Below are 16,785 nucleotides of genomic sequence, written 5' to 3' on the forward strand. Positions count from 1 at the left end.
GGTTAGATTTGTTCAGTGTTAAAATAGGTATTGCAATTACTTCCTCATCAGTTAGATTGCTATTTTAAAGTATAACATGTTTCTTATTAAGAAAAACTAAGTTATAGAGAAGTTTGGCTTAGAATAGACAACTGTTAAGGCCCTTTGTTATACAGAATGCCATATTATAAGAAATGGAGTATGTTGTAATAGAATTGTATCTTCCTGAGGAAAATTTATACTGTTTCACTAGGAAATCTTGAATAGCTTATTATATTTAACTTTTGTGGTCAAAAAAATGTTCTATTTCCAGTTACATTTTCTCTAAATCTTATCTCACTTACATGTGTTCTGTCATTTTCTTTTTAATATATTTGCCTGTACTGATCCTTGAATTTTTAACTTCAAAGTGTGCAGTAAATCTGGTTTCTCTTCATTTCTTTGCATGCATCTGTCAGCCTAGTGATTTAAGGAAGCATCGTAGAAAGGTAAAATATTTAGTAATTCAGCATGCCTTTGTTTCTTTGTGAAGTATTGAAGAGTCCCTGTCGTTTTACGTGAATGAACACTATGTGGTTGAGTACTGGTGAATAATTGACGTTTTAATGGAAGTGTTGAAACTCACCCTCCACTTAACATATGCTGATGGTTCCGCTGGAAATAGGTCGTTCACTGGGACAAATGTAAGAGTTTGCCTTTCTCGCGCTTGTTTGCCTTCTAAGTGTTGCACGCTTATTTACAATAGACATAGTGGTTTTTATTTTTTGTTATTTTTAAATTTTATTTATTTGTTTATTTACTTATTTATTTTTGGCTGTGCTGCGAGGCTTGCGGGATCTTAGTTCCCCAACCAGGGATCGAACTCGGGCCCCAGGCAGTGAGAGCACTGAGTCCTTAACCACCCTACCGCCAGGGAATTCCCCATAGTGTTTTTTAAAAAGAAATGATGGGAGGCTTCCCTGATGGCGCAGTGGTTGAGAGTCCACCTGCCGATGCAGGGGACACAGGTTCGTGCCCCGGTCCGGGAAGATCCCACATGCCACGGAGCGGCTGGGCGCATGAGCCAGGGCCGCTGAGCCTGCGCGTCCGGAGCCTGTGCTCCGCAACGGGAGAGGCCACAATGGTGAGAGGCCTGCGTACCACAGAAAGAAAAAAAAAAAGAAATGATGGAAGCGGAGCCATAGATGCTAGATTTGGGGGAAAGCAATTTTAATAGTCACAGGTAGTAGCATTCGGTAGGCTGTCACTTTGTGCCAGGCGTCGTGCTGAATGCTTTACGAGTCTGTTCCCTAATCCCACAAACACCCACGTGAGGTCCAGGTGCTGTTGTTATCCCCATTCAACAGACGTGGACGCCGAGGCTTAGAGAGGCCAGGTGCTGTACCCAGGCTCGCACAGTCAGTCAGCAGCGCAGTGTGGATTTGTCTGATTTCAGAACCTGGACCCTCAGCCCTGGCGCCGTCTGGCCCGCTTTTCCACCAGGAGCTCTTGTCTCCTTCACAGCATTCCTGACGGAGAGCGCTCGGGGCTCCTTCCTCTCAGATAACCCTGGACTGAGCCCCTGTTCTTGGAGGGAATACGGTGCGCTGAGGGCCAGATCTGTTGACCACGATGTCTCCCTCCCTCTCAGGCTCACAACCCCCTGGGCGTGCACTCACCGCGCAGCCGTGCTGCGGCCCAGCCGCCCAGCGCGCCAGCGCCCCTCTGCCAGGCCACAGCAGTGCGGCAGCTGCCAGGCCACAGCAGTGCGGCAGTTTATAAAGTCCCGGCTCTGTCACCGATTGGTTGTGACCTGGGTGAGCCGCTCGCCCGCTCTGGGCCCGGCTTTGCCCTGCTGTTAAGTGAGGACAGCAGTAGACCCGTGCCCCTCGGGGTGGCCACGCTGTGCCGTCCCTGCACAGTCCACAGGTCGGCAGTGAGACACAGTTCTGCTGCATACGTTCGTAGTTTTCTTGGTGGCAAGACTTTCTCATTAAAGGTAGTGGCCTGTTGATTACGTCCCGGCCGGGGGGCCTGGTCTGTTGCATGTGGTAGCTTGAGCTCGCTGGCTGGCTACTGAGAGGGCCTTGTTCTAGGTTTGGCGTGTGTGCGCCAAGAACCAGGCACCGGCGGACCTGCCGCCTCCTCCACGCCGCACGTGGATGCCGAGACGCCTGCTCAGCTTGCGTGCAGCTGCCCGTCCTAGTCACGTGGGCACAGTGGGGCGGGCTCTCATCCCGGGGGAGGTGCCAGGCTGGGTGGGCCCGGAGGACTTCCTTAGGAAGAGGCCCTTGGGAAGGGCCTTGTCGTGTTTACTGGGCTTCAAAGCAGCTGTTTGTCTCCACGGAGTCCCTAGTCAACTCAGGCCTGTGTCACTTCCCTGACCCGTTTGATTTTTGTAAAGGATTGTTTGAACTTGAACTTGAGATCGATCCCTGTTAAGTTTCACATTGATGATTTCTAGCCTTTCTAGCCTTTTGCTATCTGATGATTGTAATTAGAAATCAGGAGAGGACACAGTTTATCCAGCTGTCGCTTAAATGAGTTCAGCTGTGTTTTACCCCGGGTCACTTTGTTGTCCCCAAGCCACTGTGGGGCTGCAGTGGATCAGTATTATTCTTTACAGAATCCCATTAAAAAGGCACAGGTCGGTTGCTCAAGTCGCATTGTTTCTACAAATGCTTGCCGTGCATGTTTCGTAGAATCTAACCTGGCTTAACCACTAAACACAAATTTATAAGGGAGATCTGCCTGGACCCTGAAGGGGTTAACCTGTTCCCCATACCGTAACCACCACCCTGCTTCCCATACTCACATCCCATTATAAGGCAAAAAGCTGGGAGTCTGGAAGAGATCGTCTTTTGATGAAGACCTAGAACAAGCTATTTCTTTTTTCCTCTCAAACAGAAAGGTCTGGACAGGTTTGCCTGAGAGGTTTCTTCCCCGTGCTAGTGTTCCTGTTGAATGGCATCAGGAGATAAACACAGCCGTCCTCTTCCTCGGGGTCCTCTTCATCGCGGTGGTTAACGCCATGCGTGGTTTATGGTGGTGGCTTCAGGCGGGGCTCAGCTCTCTGCTGCCCCTGCGGGCCTGTCCGGGTGGCCTGGATTCTAGGGACGGCAGGCCACGGGAGGCCGCTGTCCAGGTCTCCGCGCTCGTGCGGGTGCAGGCCGGCTCCCTCTGCTGACAGCCTTGCTTCTCATGAACAAGACAGCCCTTTAAGATGGCATTAGGCTAGATCAAGCCTTTTTGTACTGGCAGAAAGCATAGCTAATAGGTTTTCAGATAAGTTTCTCGTTATAACGTAGAGCCTCCGTGACTTCCTTTATCCGTCAGTCTGTTGTCACCTAATTTTACACTTATCTCAATCCCTCAGCTGCCGGCTTCCCGAGACGAGGTACGAGACGACAAGACGACCATCAAATGTGAAACCTCACCCCCCTCGTCCCCACGATCCCTTCGGCTGGACCGGCTGCACACAGGGGCGCTGCACACAGCCAGCCACGAGGACATCAGGGACGCACGCAAGTAAGGGCCCTGCTCTCCTCCTTCCACTTTCAGGAAATCTGTTCGTCTTCTCTTGAAAAACAAGTCAGAATGATGATTTTAAAGAAATACCACTCAGTTCAGCATGTTTGTTGAAGTGATAGACTTAGGGTGCCGACCCCTGCTCTGGGCGCTGTAGTGAAATCCGGCAGGAGGTGCCTTCTGTTTGGACAGAGTCAGCTTGGCAAGGAAAGAGTTAAGAGATATCAGCAATTTTAGAAACACCTCGTTTCTGCAGATTCTACAGATTAACTCCTTTGGGAACTTTCTTCCTATTCTGGCTGGAGCCTCCGCCCGGCGCGGGCTGTTTCTGAGCGTTACTCCTCTGTAGGACACTGCGTGGCTCTCGGATGCGTTCTTGTCCTTTCCGAGCTGTGAGGTGTCCCACCCCATCTTTCCATGCTCCCCGAGTGCCTCCTCTCAGGAGACTGTCAGTTGCAGTTCTGTGACGCTGGCCTTGTTCAGACCACCACCTGCTGAGCTCCTGTCCGGAGCCAGGCAGCACTCGATGCAGGGCACGTGTGGTCATCTCTCCAGCGCCCCTGCTCGGTGACCATCGCTCTCCTGCCCCGGCCCCGGGGGCGTCTGCACCTGCCGGGCCATTACCTTGAGGGGCTCGGAGCACCCTCTGCACTGGGTGGTCTAGAGTCGGGCCCCTCCCCCTTCAGAGGAGAGCTCACGTCAGAGAGTCCCGGCCTCTCGGGAGCAGCTGTCCGTGGTGGGGAGCCTGCACCTCTTGTGCGCGCCGCGGTCCGCGAGGAGCCCCGTCTGCCGCATGGTGTGGGGAGCGAGCGTTGTAGGGGGTGTGGTTGCGCGAGGCCACCCGTTAAAGGTCACTTTCTGTCCCCAAAGCTCGACAGGCTCGCAGGACGGCCCCGCGAGCAACCCCAGCAGTAGCAGTAGCAGCCAGGACTCGCTGCACAAAGCCCCCAAGAAGAAGGGCATCAAGTCCTCTATCGGCCGCTTGTTCGGCAAGAAAGAGAAGGGCCGGCCTGGGGCCCTGGGCAAGGAGTCGCTGGGACAAGGTGGGTGGTTTCCAGCCGACCCTTCAGTGTTCGGAGTGAGCAGGGGGCTGCACGCACACCTCTGCGCGCCCCTCCGCCGCCCCGTCGCCACCGCGTGCTTCCTCTCACACGAGCTGGGTGTTCTCCCGGGTTTGTTTCCCCAGTGGGTCCACACACGGCCCAGAGAGCACGGGTAACGTCTGCCTGCCTTGAGCAGCTCAGCGTCTCCCAGGCGTCAGCCTTCCTGCCTCTTGAGCGTTTTCGTGTGCGTGTGTGCGTGTGTGCGCATGGGCCGTCTGGTCGGAAAGTTCACCTTTAGAATTTTCCTCACTCTCCCTACAAAAACTCCTCCACCTGTTTACAGAAACACCTAACTCGGCCGTGTTGATTTTCTCTCAATATTTCGACCACTCTGCTTCCTCGTAGCTGTTATTTCAGAGACGGAAAACTCATCTCAAGATGCCTTGGGACTCAGCAAATTGGGAGGACAGGCTGAAAAAAATCGTAAACTTCAAAAAAAGTAAGGTTTTTGTTTTTTGTCGATCTCACTGAACAGTTTTCAGTTGTTCCTGATGCTTAACTAATGTTTATTGATTAAATGTGATATCCAGCTCTGTAGATATACTATCTTCTGAAAGCTTAGCCCAAAGCCTTTATTAAACTGTGCTTCCCGGAGGACTTAGAACACCTGTGAATTCGGGGAGGCCTCACACGTGGGCTCCTAGTCCACTCTAGAGAGTTCTCTGGCGAGGACGTGTCGTGGCTGAGTCGTGCGCAGCCACGGAGCCTTCGTATCTGAATGCGGCTCCTGCACGAGTCAGCTTTGGGGCGTTGGGAAGCTTGGCTTTCCTGTGCTTCAGTTTTCTCATCTGTGAGATGCGAGTCATAGTAGTACATACCCCATGGGGCCTTTACGAGCATTAGCTGTACAGGTACGTCTACGTATACGTCCACGAGGCTCCTTAAGCAGTGCCGGCGCTGGGGCAGACGCGCGTGTGACTGCAGCCACTACGGGGACTTGGCATTTGCGGCTCACGCTAGCCATCAGTCAGGAGGTTGTCACTTACCACGTTGCCCTTTTTTTCCCTCCTCTGGTAGATTTTGTATTTTTACCTTAAACAGACTCTCAGTTTTGCAATCTTATTAAATTTTAATTCTGAGTTGTCCTGATTTCTGAAAATAAGCGATAACAGTAGGGATGGTTTTCTGCAAAGGAGCTCGGGCGTTGTGATGCCCCAGGATGAGGCACAGAGGCACATAGCGTGTGCATGTGTCTCTGGGTCCAGAGACGTTTTCTGACCCAGGACGATTTGTGTGTCGGGTGACCACATCCCAAACGAGCGCTAAGTAGATGACCTGGATAGGCGGAGGCTGTCCCAGTGAACTGACAAGTGGGAAATAAGATGGAACGTTTTGTAGTCTCGGGTGAGCACGAACCTGAGAGTGGGGAAGGTGGTGATAAGGTGGTAATACTGGCCCTTGAGACGGGGGAAGCTGGGTGGGCTCTGTGATAAATCTGACGATGGGGAAGGTCATCTGGCCACTGTCAGGCACCTTGAGAAACCAACGCTGGTCTGGAATCCGGGGCCTGCAGGCACTGACCCCAGGACCACCCTTGAGCCCACGGGGACCCTCTCCACTAGAGGCCAGTTTGCCTTTAGCCCCTCAAGTTGCCTGTTGATTTTTCTTCTGTGAAACCTGCCTCATTTTAGCTCTCCTCTTAGAAATCACAGTTACCTTGCGTGGCATAGTGTTGATTGCGTTCCGGGGGAAATGCTGTCCGTTCGGTCATTGCTCACGACACCGTAGGAATACTCGGTCTTTGGTTCCCTGGAAGTGGAAAACTGTAGAAACTCAACAGCAAAAGCTGATTTGAGTGTTGCTGTCTTTGAACTGTAGAGAGTGTCGTACCCGAACTCAGGTGACTGCCGTTCGCTTATGGGGGCTTAACGTCAGAGCCTTTTGCCCTTCTGGAGTCATGCCAGGACACTTCTGTGCCCTAGATTCTGCTGGGGCGTTTCACTTGACATCTTCCCGCTCAGCTGCTAGAGACCAGGAGGGGTTATGGCTGTGCCGCCAGCCCTCCCACCCTCTGCTCCTGAGCGTTGGTGTTTCACGTAGCGTCAAACGTAGTTTTCCACTGTGTTTTCTCCATTTGTCTTGTAATTCTCAGGAGGAAGCTCGAGTGGTGGGCTGCACGTGGCAGACGTCGCTGGGTGACTTGCCCGGCGTGTGATGAAGTTCCGTGCGCTGGCGTGTGTGCGTCTGCTAGGCAGGTTCCTCCGGAGCTCGGGTGCTCGGGCTGAACTTCTGACTCTGTGTTGCCACGGCTGAGAGTGCGCGAGCAGGGTGTTCTCTGCTCCACCGTCACGCGCGGCAAGTTCTAACATTGTACTGACGACTTGGAGAACAACGCAGAGTCCGAAGGTTTTCTGACTACAGTGGGTGATTTTAGTTCTGTCAGTTAACCAGAGATACGATTGGCTTCAGGGAGAATGCTTTACTTATAAATGTGAAAAAAATATTTTAGCTTTCCAGAAAAAGTACTGTTTGAATATAGTTTAACGTTTATGGCATTATCGATGGGAGAATCAAAATACGCTTGTCAGAAATATTTTCTTTTTATCAAGCCCCAATTTATCTCAGAGGTGCTCTTTTAACTGCTGAATTTACACAGCCAGTGCGTCCACTTTTTTAGAGAATTTTCAAAATTTGGTGAAGATGAGACTTTCAGGTTTCATGAAAGCTACATGAGAGAGCGCGGCGGGCACACTTGGTGCTGGACGTGCTCGGTGGGGCGTGGAGGCTGCAGCTGTCGTGGGAGCCGGCGTCCCTGACCATCGTCGCGGTGGCCTGGGCTCTAGACGGGCTCCCCGTGTGCTCGGTGGGGCGTGGAGGCTGCAGCTGTCGTGGGAGCCGGCGTCCCTGACCATCGTCGCGGTGGCCTGGGCTCTAGACGGGCTCCCCGCGTGCGGGCACTTGCTCAGCGGCGTTTGAACTGGGCCCCGTTAATAAGGACCTGGTGCTGTAAATGCTGTCTTTCCACCTCCCCTTGGTTGACGCTGTCGTGCGCTCACGGGGGAAGCTGAGTCGTGGGGTTTGCTGTGCTGTGGGTCCTGAAACCTTCCGCGTTGCCCGTCGCCAGCTACAGGCTCGGAGCTGCACTGCTTTTGACGGGAAGTGGCACCGCAGTCCTCCTGCCCGGGCCTCTCTCCGGCCCTGCACCGGCCTGCGCGGCTGCGTCGGTGAAGTGGAGCCCGGTGAGCCTTTGTAGGAGGTGCCGGGTGTGCAGAGTGTCAGTGTCAGAGAAATGAGGCCCTGTCTGTTGTCTGGATGATGCCACTCGTATGGTATTTGATCAGCACCTCACACAACCGTCTCGTTACGAAAGACGGCTTGACCGTGGTGCTTCTGTCCCAATTTAAAACGCGTGTTGTCATTCACATATGACATGACCTTTCTCTCATAGGCGTGTCTGTTCCCCATAGAATTCAGCGTATTTCTGAATGTCTTTCTCCTGTGCCTCTGATTCTGAGGTTAGTAAGTGTGCCACAGGAGTCGACTACTAGAGCAGGTATTTAAGAAATCCCGCTTGGGGTCTAGAATTTGATCCTTGACGGGGCAGATCAAGTCCCAGCCGAGTAGCCCCGCACGCGTGGCCCGAGCCGGGTGGGCACAGTGCTGACCTCGTCCCAGCTGGCCCGCAGGGGAGGCAGCCCCCTTGAGCTCGTTTCCCCAGTCCTCTCTGTAAACTGAGGTCAAAGATGAGAGTGAGACAGTGACAGCAGAGAGCGTTGCAGAGGAAGGAAATCAATCCCAGCAGAAACGGAGCGAGTCCTCTGTTTGCTTCTGGACCGTGGCTCGGGGCCGCGGGATCCCGGCAGATGGCATACGCCTCATCCCGCAGGATACTGGCTCGTAGCTCAGCTTCTTCGGAACAGAGCTGGATGCTTTGGGGAGATTTAAGGCATTTGGAGTCCTGTCACCTTAGTGCTCGTGTTTTAGGCTTGGGAGCTAATGACTGGAAGATTTCTTGTTTTCTAGAAGATTGACCTGTGAAGGAATACCTCCTTCCCTTGCAGTTAACTTAGCTGAGGACTAAATGCCTGTCATGTTTATCTTGGTAGCTGTAGTAAAGAAGGAAGAAAAGACGGTTCTGTTGATTATTAGAAAGTGGTCGTGTGAGTGAACGGGCGAGTTGGTAGGCTCTACTTCACATTTATTTATTTCTTTGCTCTTGATATCAGTACTTTTTTTTTTTTAAAGAAACACATTTGTTCCTAAGTGAGGGACTGAACAGATTTTATTCTGCCACTCAAGAGTTTTTTAAATACCATTTTTTGTCATCAAGTCTTTTTCTCTTGGCCTTTTGTTACCGATATTCCATTAGCGGAGACCAGGTGCTCTGCTTCTGGCAGAGGACTTAGCGATAGCTTCCCAAATAGTCTCCAGGTAGCTGCTTTCATCCCCTGGTTTCTCAGACTGTCTATGATGGGGTTCAGTGAGGGAGACAAAACTGTGTGCCGTGGCAGTCCCCAGATCTCGAACAGATAAAATGTCAGCAGTTGGTCGTAAGGCAGCCAAGAGCCCTGTGGTGCGGACGAGCGCGCCGAAGAAAAGCAGCCGCGGGAGCAGGTGGGCCTCCGCCGGGGGGAGCGTGAGCGTTTCCAGTTGAGAAGAACTGGAAACAGGAGAGAGTAGAAACACAGAATCCCAGGGCACGCGGCATTCCATTCGGAGCAGTCGCGGGTTGTGTCGGCAGCAGGCAGAAGTGGGTTCCTAGATGAAGTGGGAGAGCGGCAGTGATTTGCTCCTGTGCCCCACTGGCGGGAGGGGCAGGAGTGGGGGCCCTGCCGCTGATGCCTGCCTGCGGGTGTGCTTCCCCCAGCGCGGGACGGGCACCTCGGGGAGGAGGGGGCTTGTGCTCCCAGGCCGCGGGCCTCCTCGCCCTCTCGCTGGCTTCCCGCGTCTCTCAGCCGCGTTGTCCTGTCACCGTCACCGTATCCCAGTGTCATCAGGGTGCTGGACCGGAGCTCTAAAATCCCAGAAATACATCCATGGTAGGAAAGGCCTTTTATGAAAGCGAGCGACTCTTGCCTGGAAAAGAGTCAGAACAGTGTGCAGCAATCTCCAGGTAATGGGGTCAGTGGGCTCTTTTTAACCCTGAATTTCTCGTCCACAGCGAATATCTGCTGCATATTTAAAAAAAATGAAGCCTCTGGCAACGTGCCAAGGATTCAGTGCCTGTTCGGCTCCCTTCAGAGCACGGGGTTCTGAAAGCCCCCGGCCTGGCAGGTGCTGCGGCGCCGCCTCCTGGCCAGCCTGGCGGTCCGGGGACCACACTCAGGCTGTCCCTGGCTGGCCTGTGCAGGCCTTGTCTGCGGCGCTCAGAGGCTTGTATGGCCCCCGTGAATGTTTACATAAGGTGTAGCTGCTGTCTTTGAGGAGGAGTCGTCTTCAGGGAACAGGAAGTAGCACTCAGTTCAGCGCTGATGGCTGCTCTGCCCGACAGGGCCCTTCTTGCCTCCACGACTCCTTCCAGCGCTGGGGTCCTGTGTCAGGGTGGTCACAGTCTCATGTGGACTCAGCTTTTGTTTTTAATTTACGAATAGCTTTGTTTGTTTTAATTTGAAAAGTTTACTGGGTTTTTTACTCTGCTTGAGCTGTTAAGATACATGTTGTGTTCTCTGGTATAATCATTCCTGGATAATACAGTATTTACTATTCCCAGGAAACCTAAGGTTGACTTCAAGGAACACTTACTTGAAATTTTATGTGAAACACTTTGGGCTTTAATTGTACATAGACGTCACAGTCTTAAGTCTAATGCTGCTTGAATAGAATGAAAAGCCGCTCTGTTTCTTTAGGGAGTTAGTTCCCTGGCGGCGCAGTGCTTAGGACTCCGCGCTGTCACTGCGGTGGCCGGGTTCAGTCCCTGGTCGGGGGACTAAGATCCCCCAAGACGTGCAGCGTGGCCAAAAAAAGAAAAAGAAAGAAAAGACACTAAGTATCTTTAGAAATAAAAGATTCCGTGGGGTGATCTGCAGAAATTATTACAGAAAAATAACTAAGAACGACCTAGGAATTTCGCAGTGACTCAGGGATGTCCAGTCAGGTAAATGGACCTGTCCTTTCCACTCCAGTCCCACCTTCTCTCCTAGACTTTTCATTTTTAAGCTAATTAGTGACTTTCAGAAAGTTTTGTAAGTACGTAACGCAGAGAAGTACAATAAGGTTCATAAAGCTTCTTGTGTTACCTCTTACATAAGTATGTTATCCGTAGACAAAATCATTTTAAAAGATGTTAACATTATGGTTTGGGCATTTTAAAGTCAGGCACACAGAACATCTCTGATCCCATAAAGCAGCGGTCCCCAACCTTATTGGCACCAGGGACCGGTTTCGTGGAAGACAGTTTTTCCGCAGAGTGGGGGGGCCAGGCAGGGGGACGGTTCAGGCAGCAGTGCGAGCGACGGAGGGCAGCAGGTGCAGCTTTGCCTGCTCCCCCGCCGCTCACCTCCTGCCGCGCGGCCGGTTCCTCACAGGCCACGGACCGCCACCGGTCCACATCCCGGGGCTTGGGGAGCCCTGCCATAAGGATCCCAGGACTCCTCGCTGCCTCCTGCCCTGGGCTAGTTGGCATCGCCGTCAGTATCGTAGGCTCACGGCCTGCCTTGTGTGCACTGGTAGAGGTTGTTGGCATTTAAATTTTCTGGATGTGAAGCTTGTGGGTTAAACCAGAGATGACCCGGGAATTCCCTGGTGGTGGTCCAGTGGTTAGGACTCTGCCCTTCCACTGCAGGGGGCCCAGGTTTGATCCTTGATCGGAGAACTGGGATCCCACAAACCGCGCAGCACAGCCAAAAAAAAATAAATAACCCCCCCCAAAAAAGATGACCCAATATCTTAATTTAGCAAATACCTACTTAGCTAAATAGCAGTGCAGAATAGAAACAGCCAAAATCCAGCCCTTTCCTTGCTCGCTGTATTAGAGCGTCGTTAGTGTTAAAGGCCTGCGTTGTTCTCTGTGTTTTTTGCTGTGAAATGTTGAGCATTTCTGAAGCTCTCTGAGGCAGACTCCTCTGTTCAGACCTAGGTATGGTTTCCTCTTCCTACGGATTTGTCCTCCTTGTTTAGAAAGGGATGAGTGATTATGTTTGGTGTTGAATATCCTACCTTGGATGTGAAGACTCTGCTGGGTCTTTTAAAGTTGGTAGTAATTCTTTAATCCTGGAAGGAGATGCTTCTGTAGAGAATCCTCGAGGGTCTTTCAGCATCTCATTACTCAGGCGTTCAGTGTGATGTGTTCCAAACTACCCTTCAGTGGACGGTTTAGAAGGTTGAAGGACAACGATGAGATGTGTGGCACCACACTCTGGGGGTTTATAGAGGACGCTTTGCCTGTGTGTAGTGTGGCTCCTGAAGGTCTGAACATCTGTCACCTGTAGGCACGAATTGCTCGAAGAAGCCCGGAGACAAGGCTTACCCTTTGCACAGTGGGACGGGCCAACTGTTGTCGTCTGGCTGGAGGTGCGTATGCCCCTCTCCGAATCCTGGCCGAGTGTGCGAGCCCGTCCGTACGCCACGCATAACCTTCTGGCCCCCGTGTCTCCCGTCTCCAGCTCTGGGTCGGGATGCCGGCCTGGTACGTGGCTGCTTGCCGAGCCAACGTGAAGAGCGGGGCCATCATGTCCGCCCTGTCGGACACGGAGATCCAGCGCGAGATCGGCATCAGCAACCCTCTGCACCGGCTGAAGCTGAGGCTGGCGATTCAGGAGATCATGTCCCTGACAAGTCCGTCAGCCCCTCCTACGTCAAGAACGGTACGTTTCCGTAAAAAGAGTTCATCCCCTATGCGTGTTGCTTCCGCAGTTCTTTAGAAACACATCTAGTGTTCCAGTTTAAAGGTTTAGCATTCAAAGACATGACAACTTTTAATTTGCGGCAATTGGGCTGTTAAAAGATACGTCATTAAATACTTTTATAACAGCTTGGCTACAGTGGCATTGTGATATAGAAATGGGAGTCTTTGAAAACGTAAGAAAGTAACCATCACAAATTTAAATATGAATTTAAAGAAAGTGAAGGAGAAAAAGCTTAGACCCCAGGCTGCATTGTAAGCAGTGGTCCCCTCGTTTGACTTGTTCGGCCTGTTGGCGCTCTCCGTTTCGGGAGCTGTAGACCCTGGGATTTTAAGAGTCCGTAAATCTGCAAGTGTACTCCAAGTAGTGTTTGTGCTCATCCAGTTTTGCTCCACGTGGGAAGACCTTGGAAGTCCTTTAAGAGGGTCCTCCTAGTTGAAAAAGTGAAAAACTAACGTAATGAAAACGTGAATGATAATTGGGAGATCAGGACGGGCCAGCCCTTCATTTCTCAAGGGCAGACTCTGTACACCGGCTCAGTTCCCACTCTGCTTTCAGTCTGTCTACTCCGGAGAGAAAAACCAGTGCGGAAGCTAAGCCTCACAGACGTACTTCCTCTGAGTAGCAGGTCGACGCCTGATTCAGGGCTCACGGTTACTTTACACAAAAAGCGTGAAAGCTTTTCTGTTCGCTTGTCTTCCGTTGTTTCTCAGTGGGAACGTTGTGGTGATGACAGTAGCCCGTGTCCTCACCTCTTGCACAGGTGTGCGTGGTCTCAGTGTATCTGATCTGCTCTGTGCCCAGGTGTTTCACCAGAGTCGCCTTTTCAGAAATGAAGGTGCTGGGGGTTTTCCCGCAGTTTTTATCAAGTATCTCGGTAAAGGGAGCGTCTTATGAGTTGAGTTTAATGGACGGTGAAGACGAACAGGCCTCCCGTGAGGAACCTGCCCACCATTAGGCGGGGGCACCGCCCACGGGGGCTCGGCCGTCTGGGGCTGCGGGGACGCCCGGCGGTGCCGTCACTGGGACGCTGGCGGCCCCGCGCCCCACCTCTGACAGAGGCCCCGGTCCCCGGCGGGCGCCTGCTCGGAAGCGTCTCCCCAGAGCCCAAAGCCGGACTTCTGTCCTGTTCTTCGTTGTACTTTGCCTGGGTGAGACCGTCTTAAGTACAATGGCTTAACAGCTCTTTAGATCCCACGTAGCTCAGGTGTCAGCGTGGCACAGGAAGAAGCTCTAGGCTGTCCTCCTTAAGAAGGCGGGGTCCTGCCAGGAGAAGGGCCGAGCGCCCGCCCGTGTCTCGCTGTGGGCATCTCAGACGGGGAGGTGGGTGGGGACGGCCTCTGCCCCACCCGCTCCCCTCCCGTGCCCTGGCTGACCTGGCTGACGTGTCTGCCGCCTTTCCCCTCTGTCACCGCTGCCCTTGCCCTGGATGTGGCCGGTCACGGGGTGCCCCTAGACCACAGGAAATGTCTGGTTAACACACGAGGAGATGGAGACGCTCACGGCCACGCCCCAGACGGTCAGTCCCGCCCCGTGCTCACCCCCCACCCCCACCCCTCCCCGGGCAGCCCCACCTCAGGTTGGCGCCGTTCTTGGCCTTTCTGTGGAAAACAGAAATGTCGTCTTACGTTCGATTGTTCTGGACAAGGATTTCCTTTAGGTAATAGTTAAACGTGTGAAACACGATCCATGTTTCATCCTATTTTATATTCTTTTCAGGAACTTAGAGTTGGTAGACTCGCTCCACGTAGAATAGACTTAATTGCTGTCTTCTTTAGGGGAGCCCTCAGTTCAGCCCTCTGGCCCTAGTTTTCTCCTCTTCCGGGTGTGCTTGCCGTGGGAAGTCCGCTCCTCGCATGAGACGTGGGAATTGTTGGTTTTGCATGAGTTTTGCATGATGCTTTGATTCTCTGACCCTTTTCACCCCGTTAAGCTGCACCTCCCCTGCAAAGTTAATTTGCTTGCATTGCTAAGCTCGCCAATACTAATAGTTATGTTCTTTTGCATCCCTGACCACGTAACATCAGGAAGATGAGGAGGGAAGCTGGGCTCAGGTTGGAGACTTTCTATAACGTATTCTTCACTATATGTACAGCAACAAAAAGAATTGGAGTATGAAAACTTGTAATTTACTTTTCTTGACGTTCTTAACTTCTTGACATAGAATATTGTTAATGGTTTGAAAGCATTAGCCAAAGAAAGCACGGGATTAACGAGTGCGTCTCATGGACAACTTTGAACATGTCTCGTGTGGTGCCCTGGTAGTTAGTTCTCACTCACGTAAATTACTTTGTTAGACACGTGGTCCTTCCTACAAAGCCCTGTTGGCTTTGGCAGCTCCTGAGATGATGTATTTCAGTCCCTGGTGGGGGTAGCGTTAGTTACAAGACCTACTGAGGAGGAAATCCTGTTCTAATAAATTTCCAACACAAGGGTTGCCGTAGAGCCTCTACCTCTGTCGGCATTTGCTACATTGTGTCCTAATACAGTGTTGTTCCAAAGGCTTTCTTACTGGTGGGATTCTCAGAAATTGAGCCCATTCTCGCTTACCGTGCGTGTGGAATTGTTAGGTCCCCAGTTCAGCTCGAGAAAAGCCCTGTCACAGCTGTTTTGCAGCTTTACTTTGAGACCTGTTGATTAAAAACAGTGATTTCCCCACGTGTGATCCCACGACATTGCCCTGTGACTCACGACAAGTCGAAGCCTGCCGGCTGCGGCTGAAGTTTCCCTGAGGCGCTCACTAGTGGCACCTGTTCACGGACCTTGAGAGGATAACTGTTTAACCGAAAAGTCAAAGGAATTTGAAATCAGAATTTTCCTGATCACAGGTTGTTGGTTGAAACACCTGCTTCCCTCTGTTTGTACTCCTGAAATAAAGCCAATTCTATCACTTTTTAACAGAAGAGGAAACGCTCTAATATGATGCTGTGAGCCCCCCCACCGTGTAGGTACTCTGTGCCACTACTCCAGGTGAACATCCTCATTAATTTTTTAACCTGGTCACTAATGAGCATCAGTGAACTTGAAAGAGTGCATTTCATAATTACTTAAACATCAGTATATTTTACACTAAGAAGCAGAACTTGGTGAGCACTTGAATATAAAATTCCCTGCGTCATGGGGCACGAAGTGTAAATTAAATAAGCTGGACGTTTGCTTTTCACAACGGAAGTAGAAACAAGGATGAGCCCTGCCGATGACACCAGAATTGCCAACGTTGAGTCCTCAGCGTAAGCAAGGACCGTTTTCACTCCACCCCTCTCCTAGAGGAGAGGAAAGCAAAGAGGCTTCCTGGTGTCCGTGAAGCTGCCAGGGGCAGATGGCGTACAGTGCGTATTCCCTGTGGTATTAGCACAGTGACCAGCTCCTAACCCAAGGGGAAGTTTGAGATTCCCTTGGGCACTCAGGGGAAGAAGACATCAAGGTGTTGTCAAAGCCTTGGATGCCTTCCTTTAGCAAGTAGCATCACCCAGCTGTCCGCGCGAGACTACACTGCCCACTGGTGGTACAGGATCGAGCAGGACAGCCGCATCCGTGCCATCACTCTCACCTTGTACAGAGTTCAGAAAACTGATTTGTATTTGTGGTCATTTCAGTGATGGAAAGATAGACCCTGTAGAGTCTCTTGTATCCCAGATGTTCTCTGACCATGAGAGAGCCCCATTGTGTGCTTTCTTTCAGAGGCTGTGATGACAGCCTAGGAGGTGTGGGTCTCCCTTGGATTGAGCCTGATTTTCCCAGAAACCTATATGATCGACCATTTAGGTGTGACTAGAGTACCTAAGGAGTAAACAAAGATACAGAAGCTTCTGCTTCCGTGGAATTCTCTGTTTAGAAATGTCTTTGCATCTTGTTTCTCTTTAAGAACACATAATCCGCAAGCAAGGAAATAATACCAGGTATTCACGCTGTAAGTGTCAGGCTATGAGAGATATTCATGCTGCAAGTGTCAGGCTATGAGAGATATTCATGCTGTAGGTGTCAGGCTATGAGAGATATTCACGCTGTAGGTGTCAGGCTATGAGAGATATTCATGCTGTAAGTATCAGGCTATGAGAGATATTCATGCTGTAGGTGTCAGGCTATGAGAGATATTCACGCTGTAGGTGTCAGGCTATCAGAGATATTCATGCTGTAGGTGTCAGGCTATGAGAGATATTCACGCTGTAGGTGTCAGGCTATGAGAGATATTCATGCTGTAAGTGTCAGGCTATGAGAGATATTCACGCTGCAAGTGTCAGGCTATGAGAGATATTCATGCTGTAAGTGTCAGGCTTGAGATGAGAGTTGGGTTTGAAAGAGTGAAGAAACGTGATATTGTGATGATGTCCCAAAAGTGTTTGATGTCTATCTCCACTCATGACTATTTATAGAATTTTTTTTTTCTATTAGAAACATTTTTTTTTCCTATTAGA

The 16,785-nt window shown here is 51.3% G+C and overlaps 1 protein-coding gene across 4 annotated transcripts in view; it reads left to right on the forward strand.

Annotated features, from left to right (window-relative positions):
- The window catches only part of PPFIA1 (PTPRF interacting protein alpha 1), an 89,356-nt gene that overhangs the window by 60,419 nt on the left and 12,152 nt on the right, over positions 1-16,785 (forward strand). For 3 of the 4 annotated variants that reach the window (XM_073809322.1, XM_073809323.1, XM_033861356.2), the window contains 5 exons: positions 3,335-3,486; positions 4,357-4,529; positions 4,935-5,028; positions 11,957-12,038; positions 12,131-12,331. In XM_073809322.1, the coding sequence (XP_073665423.1) occupies positions 3,335-3,486; positions 4,357-4,529; positions 4,935-5,028; positions 11,957-12,038; positions 12,131-12,331 (702 nt within the window). Of the gene's footprint in view, positions 1-3,334; positions 3,487-4,356; positions 4,530-4,934; positions 5,029-11,956; positions 12,039-12,130; positions 12,332-14,397; positions 14,425-16,785 lie in introns of all 4 variants that reach the window. The other variant, XM_073809324.1, reaches the window with a different exon arrangement.

Source organism: Tursiops truncatus, chromosome 8 (genome assembly GCF_011762595.2).
Source record: "Tursiops truncatus isolate mTurTru1 chromosome 8, mTurTru1.mat.Y, whole genome shotgun sequence".
Classification (NCBI taxonomy): domain Eukaryota; kingdom Metazoa; phylum Chordata; class Mammalia; order Artiodactyla; family Delphinidae; genus Tursiops; species Tursiops truncatus.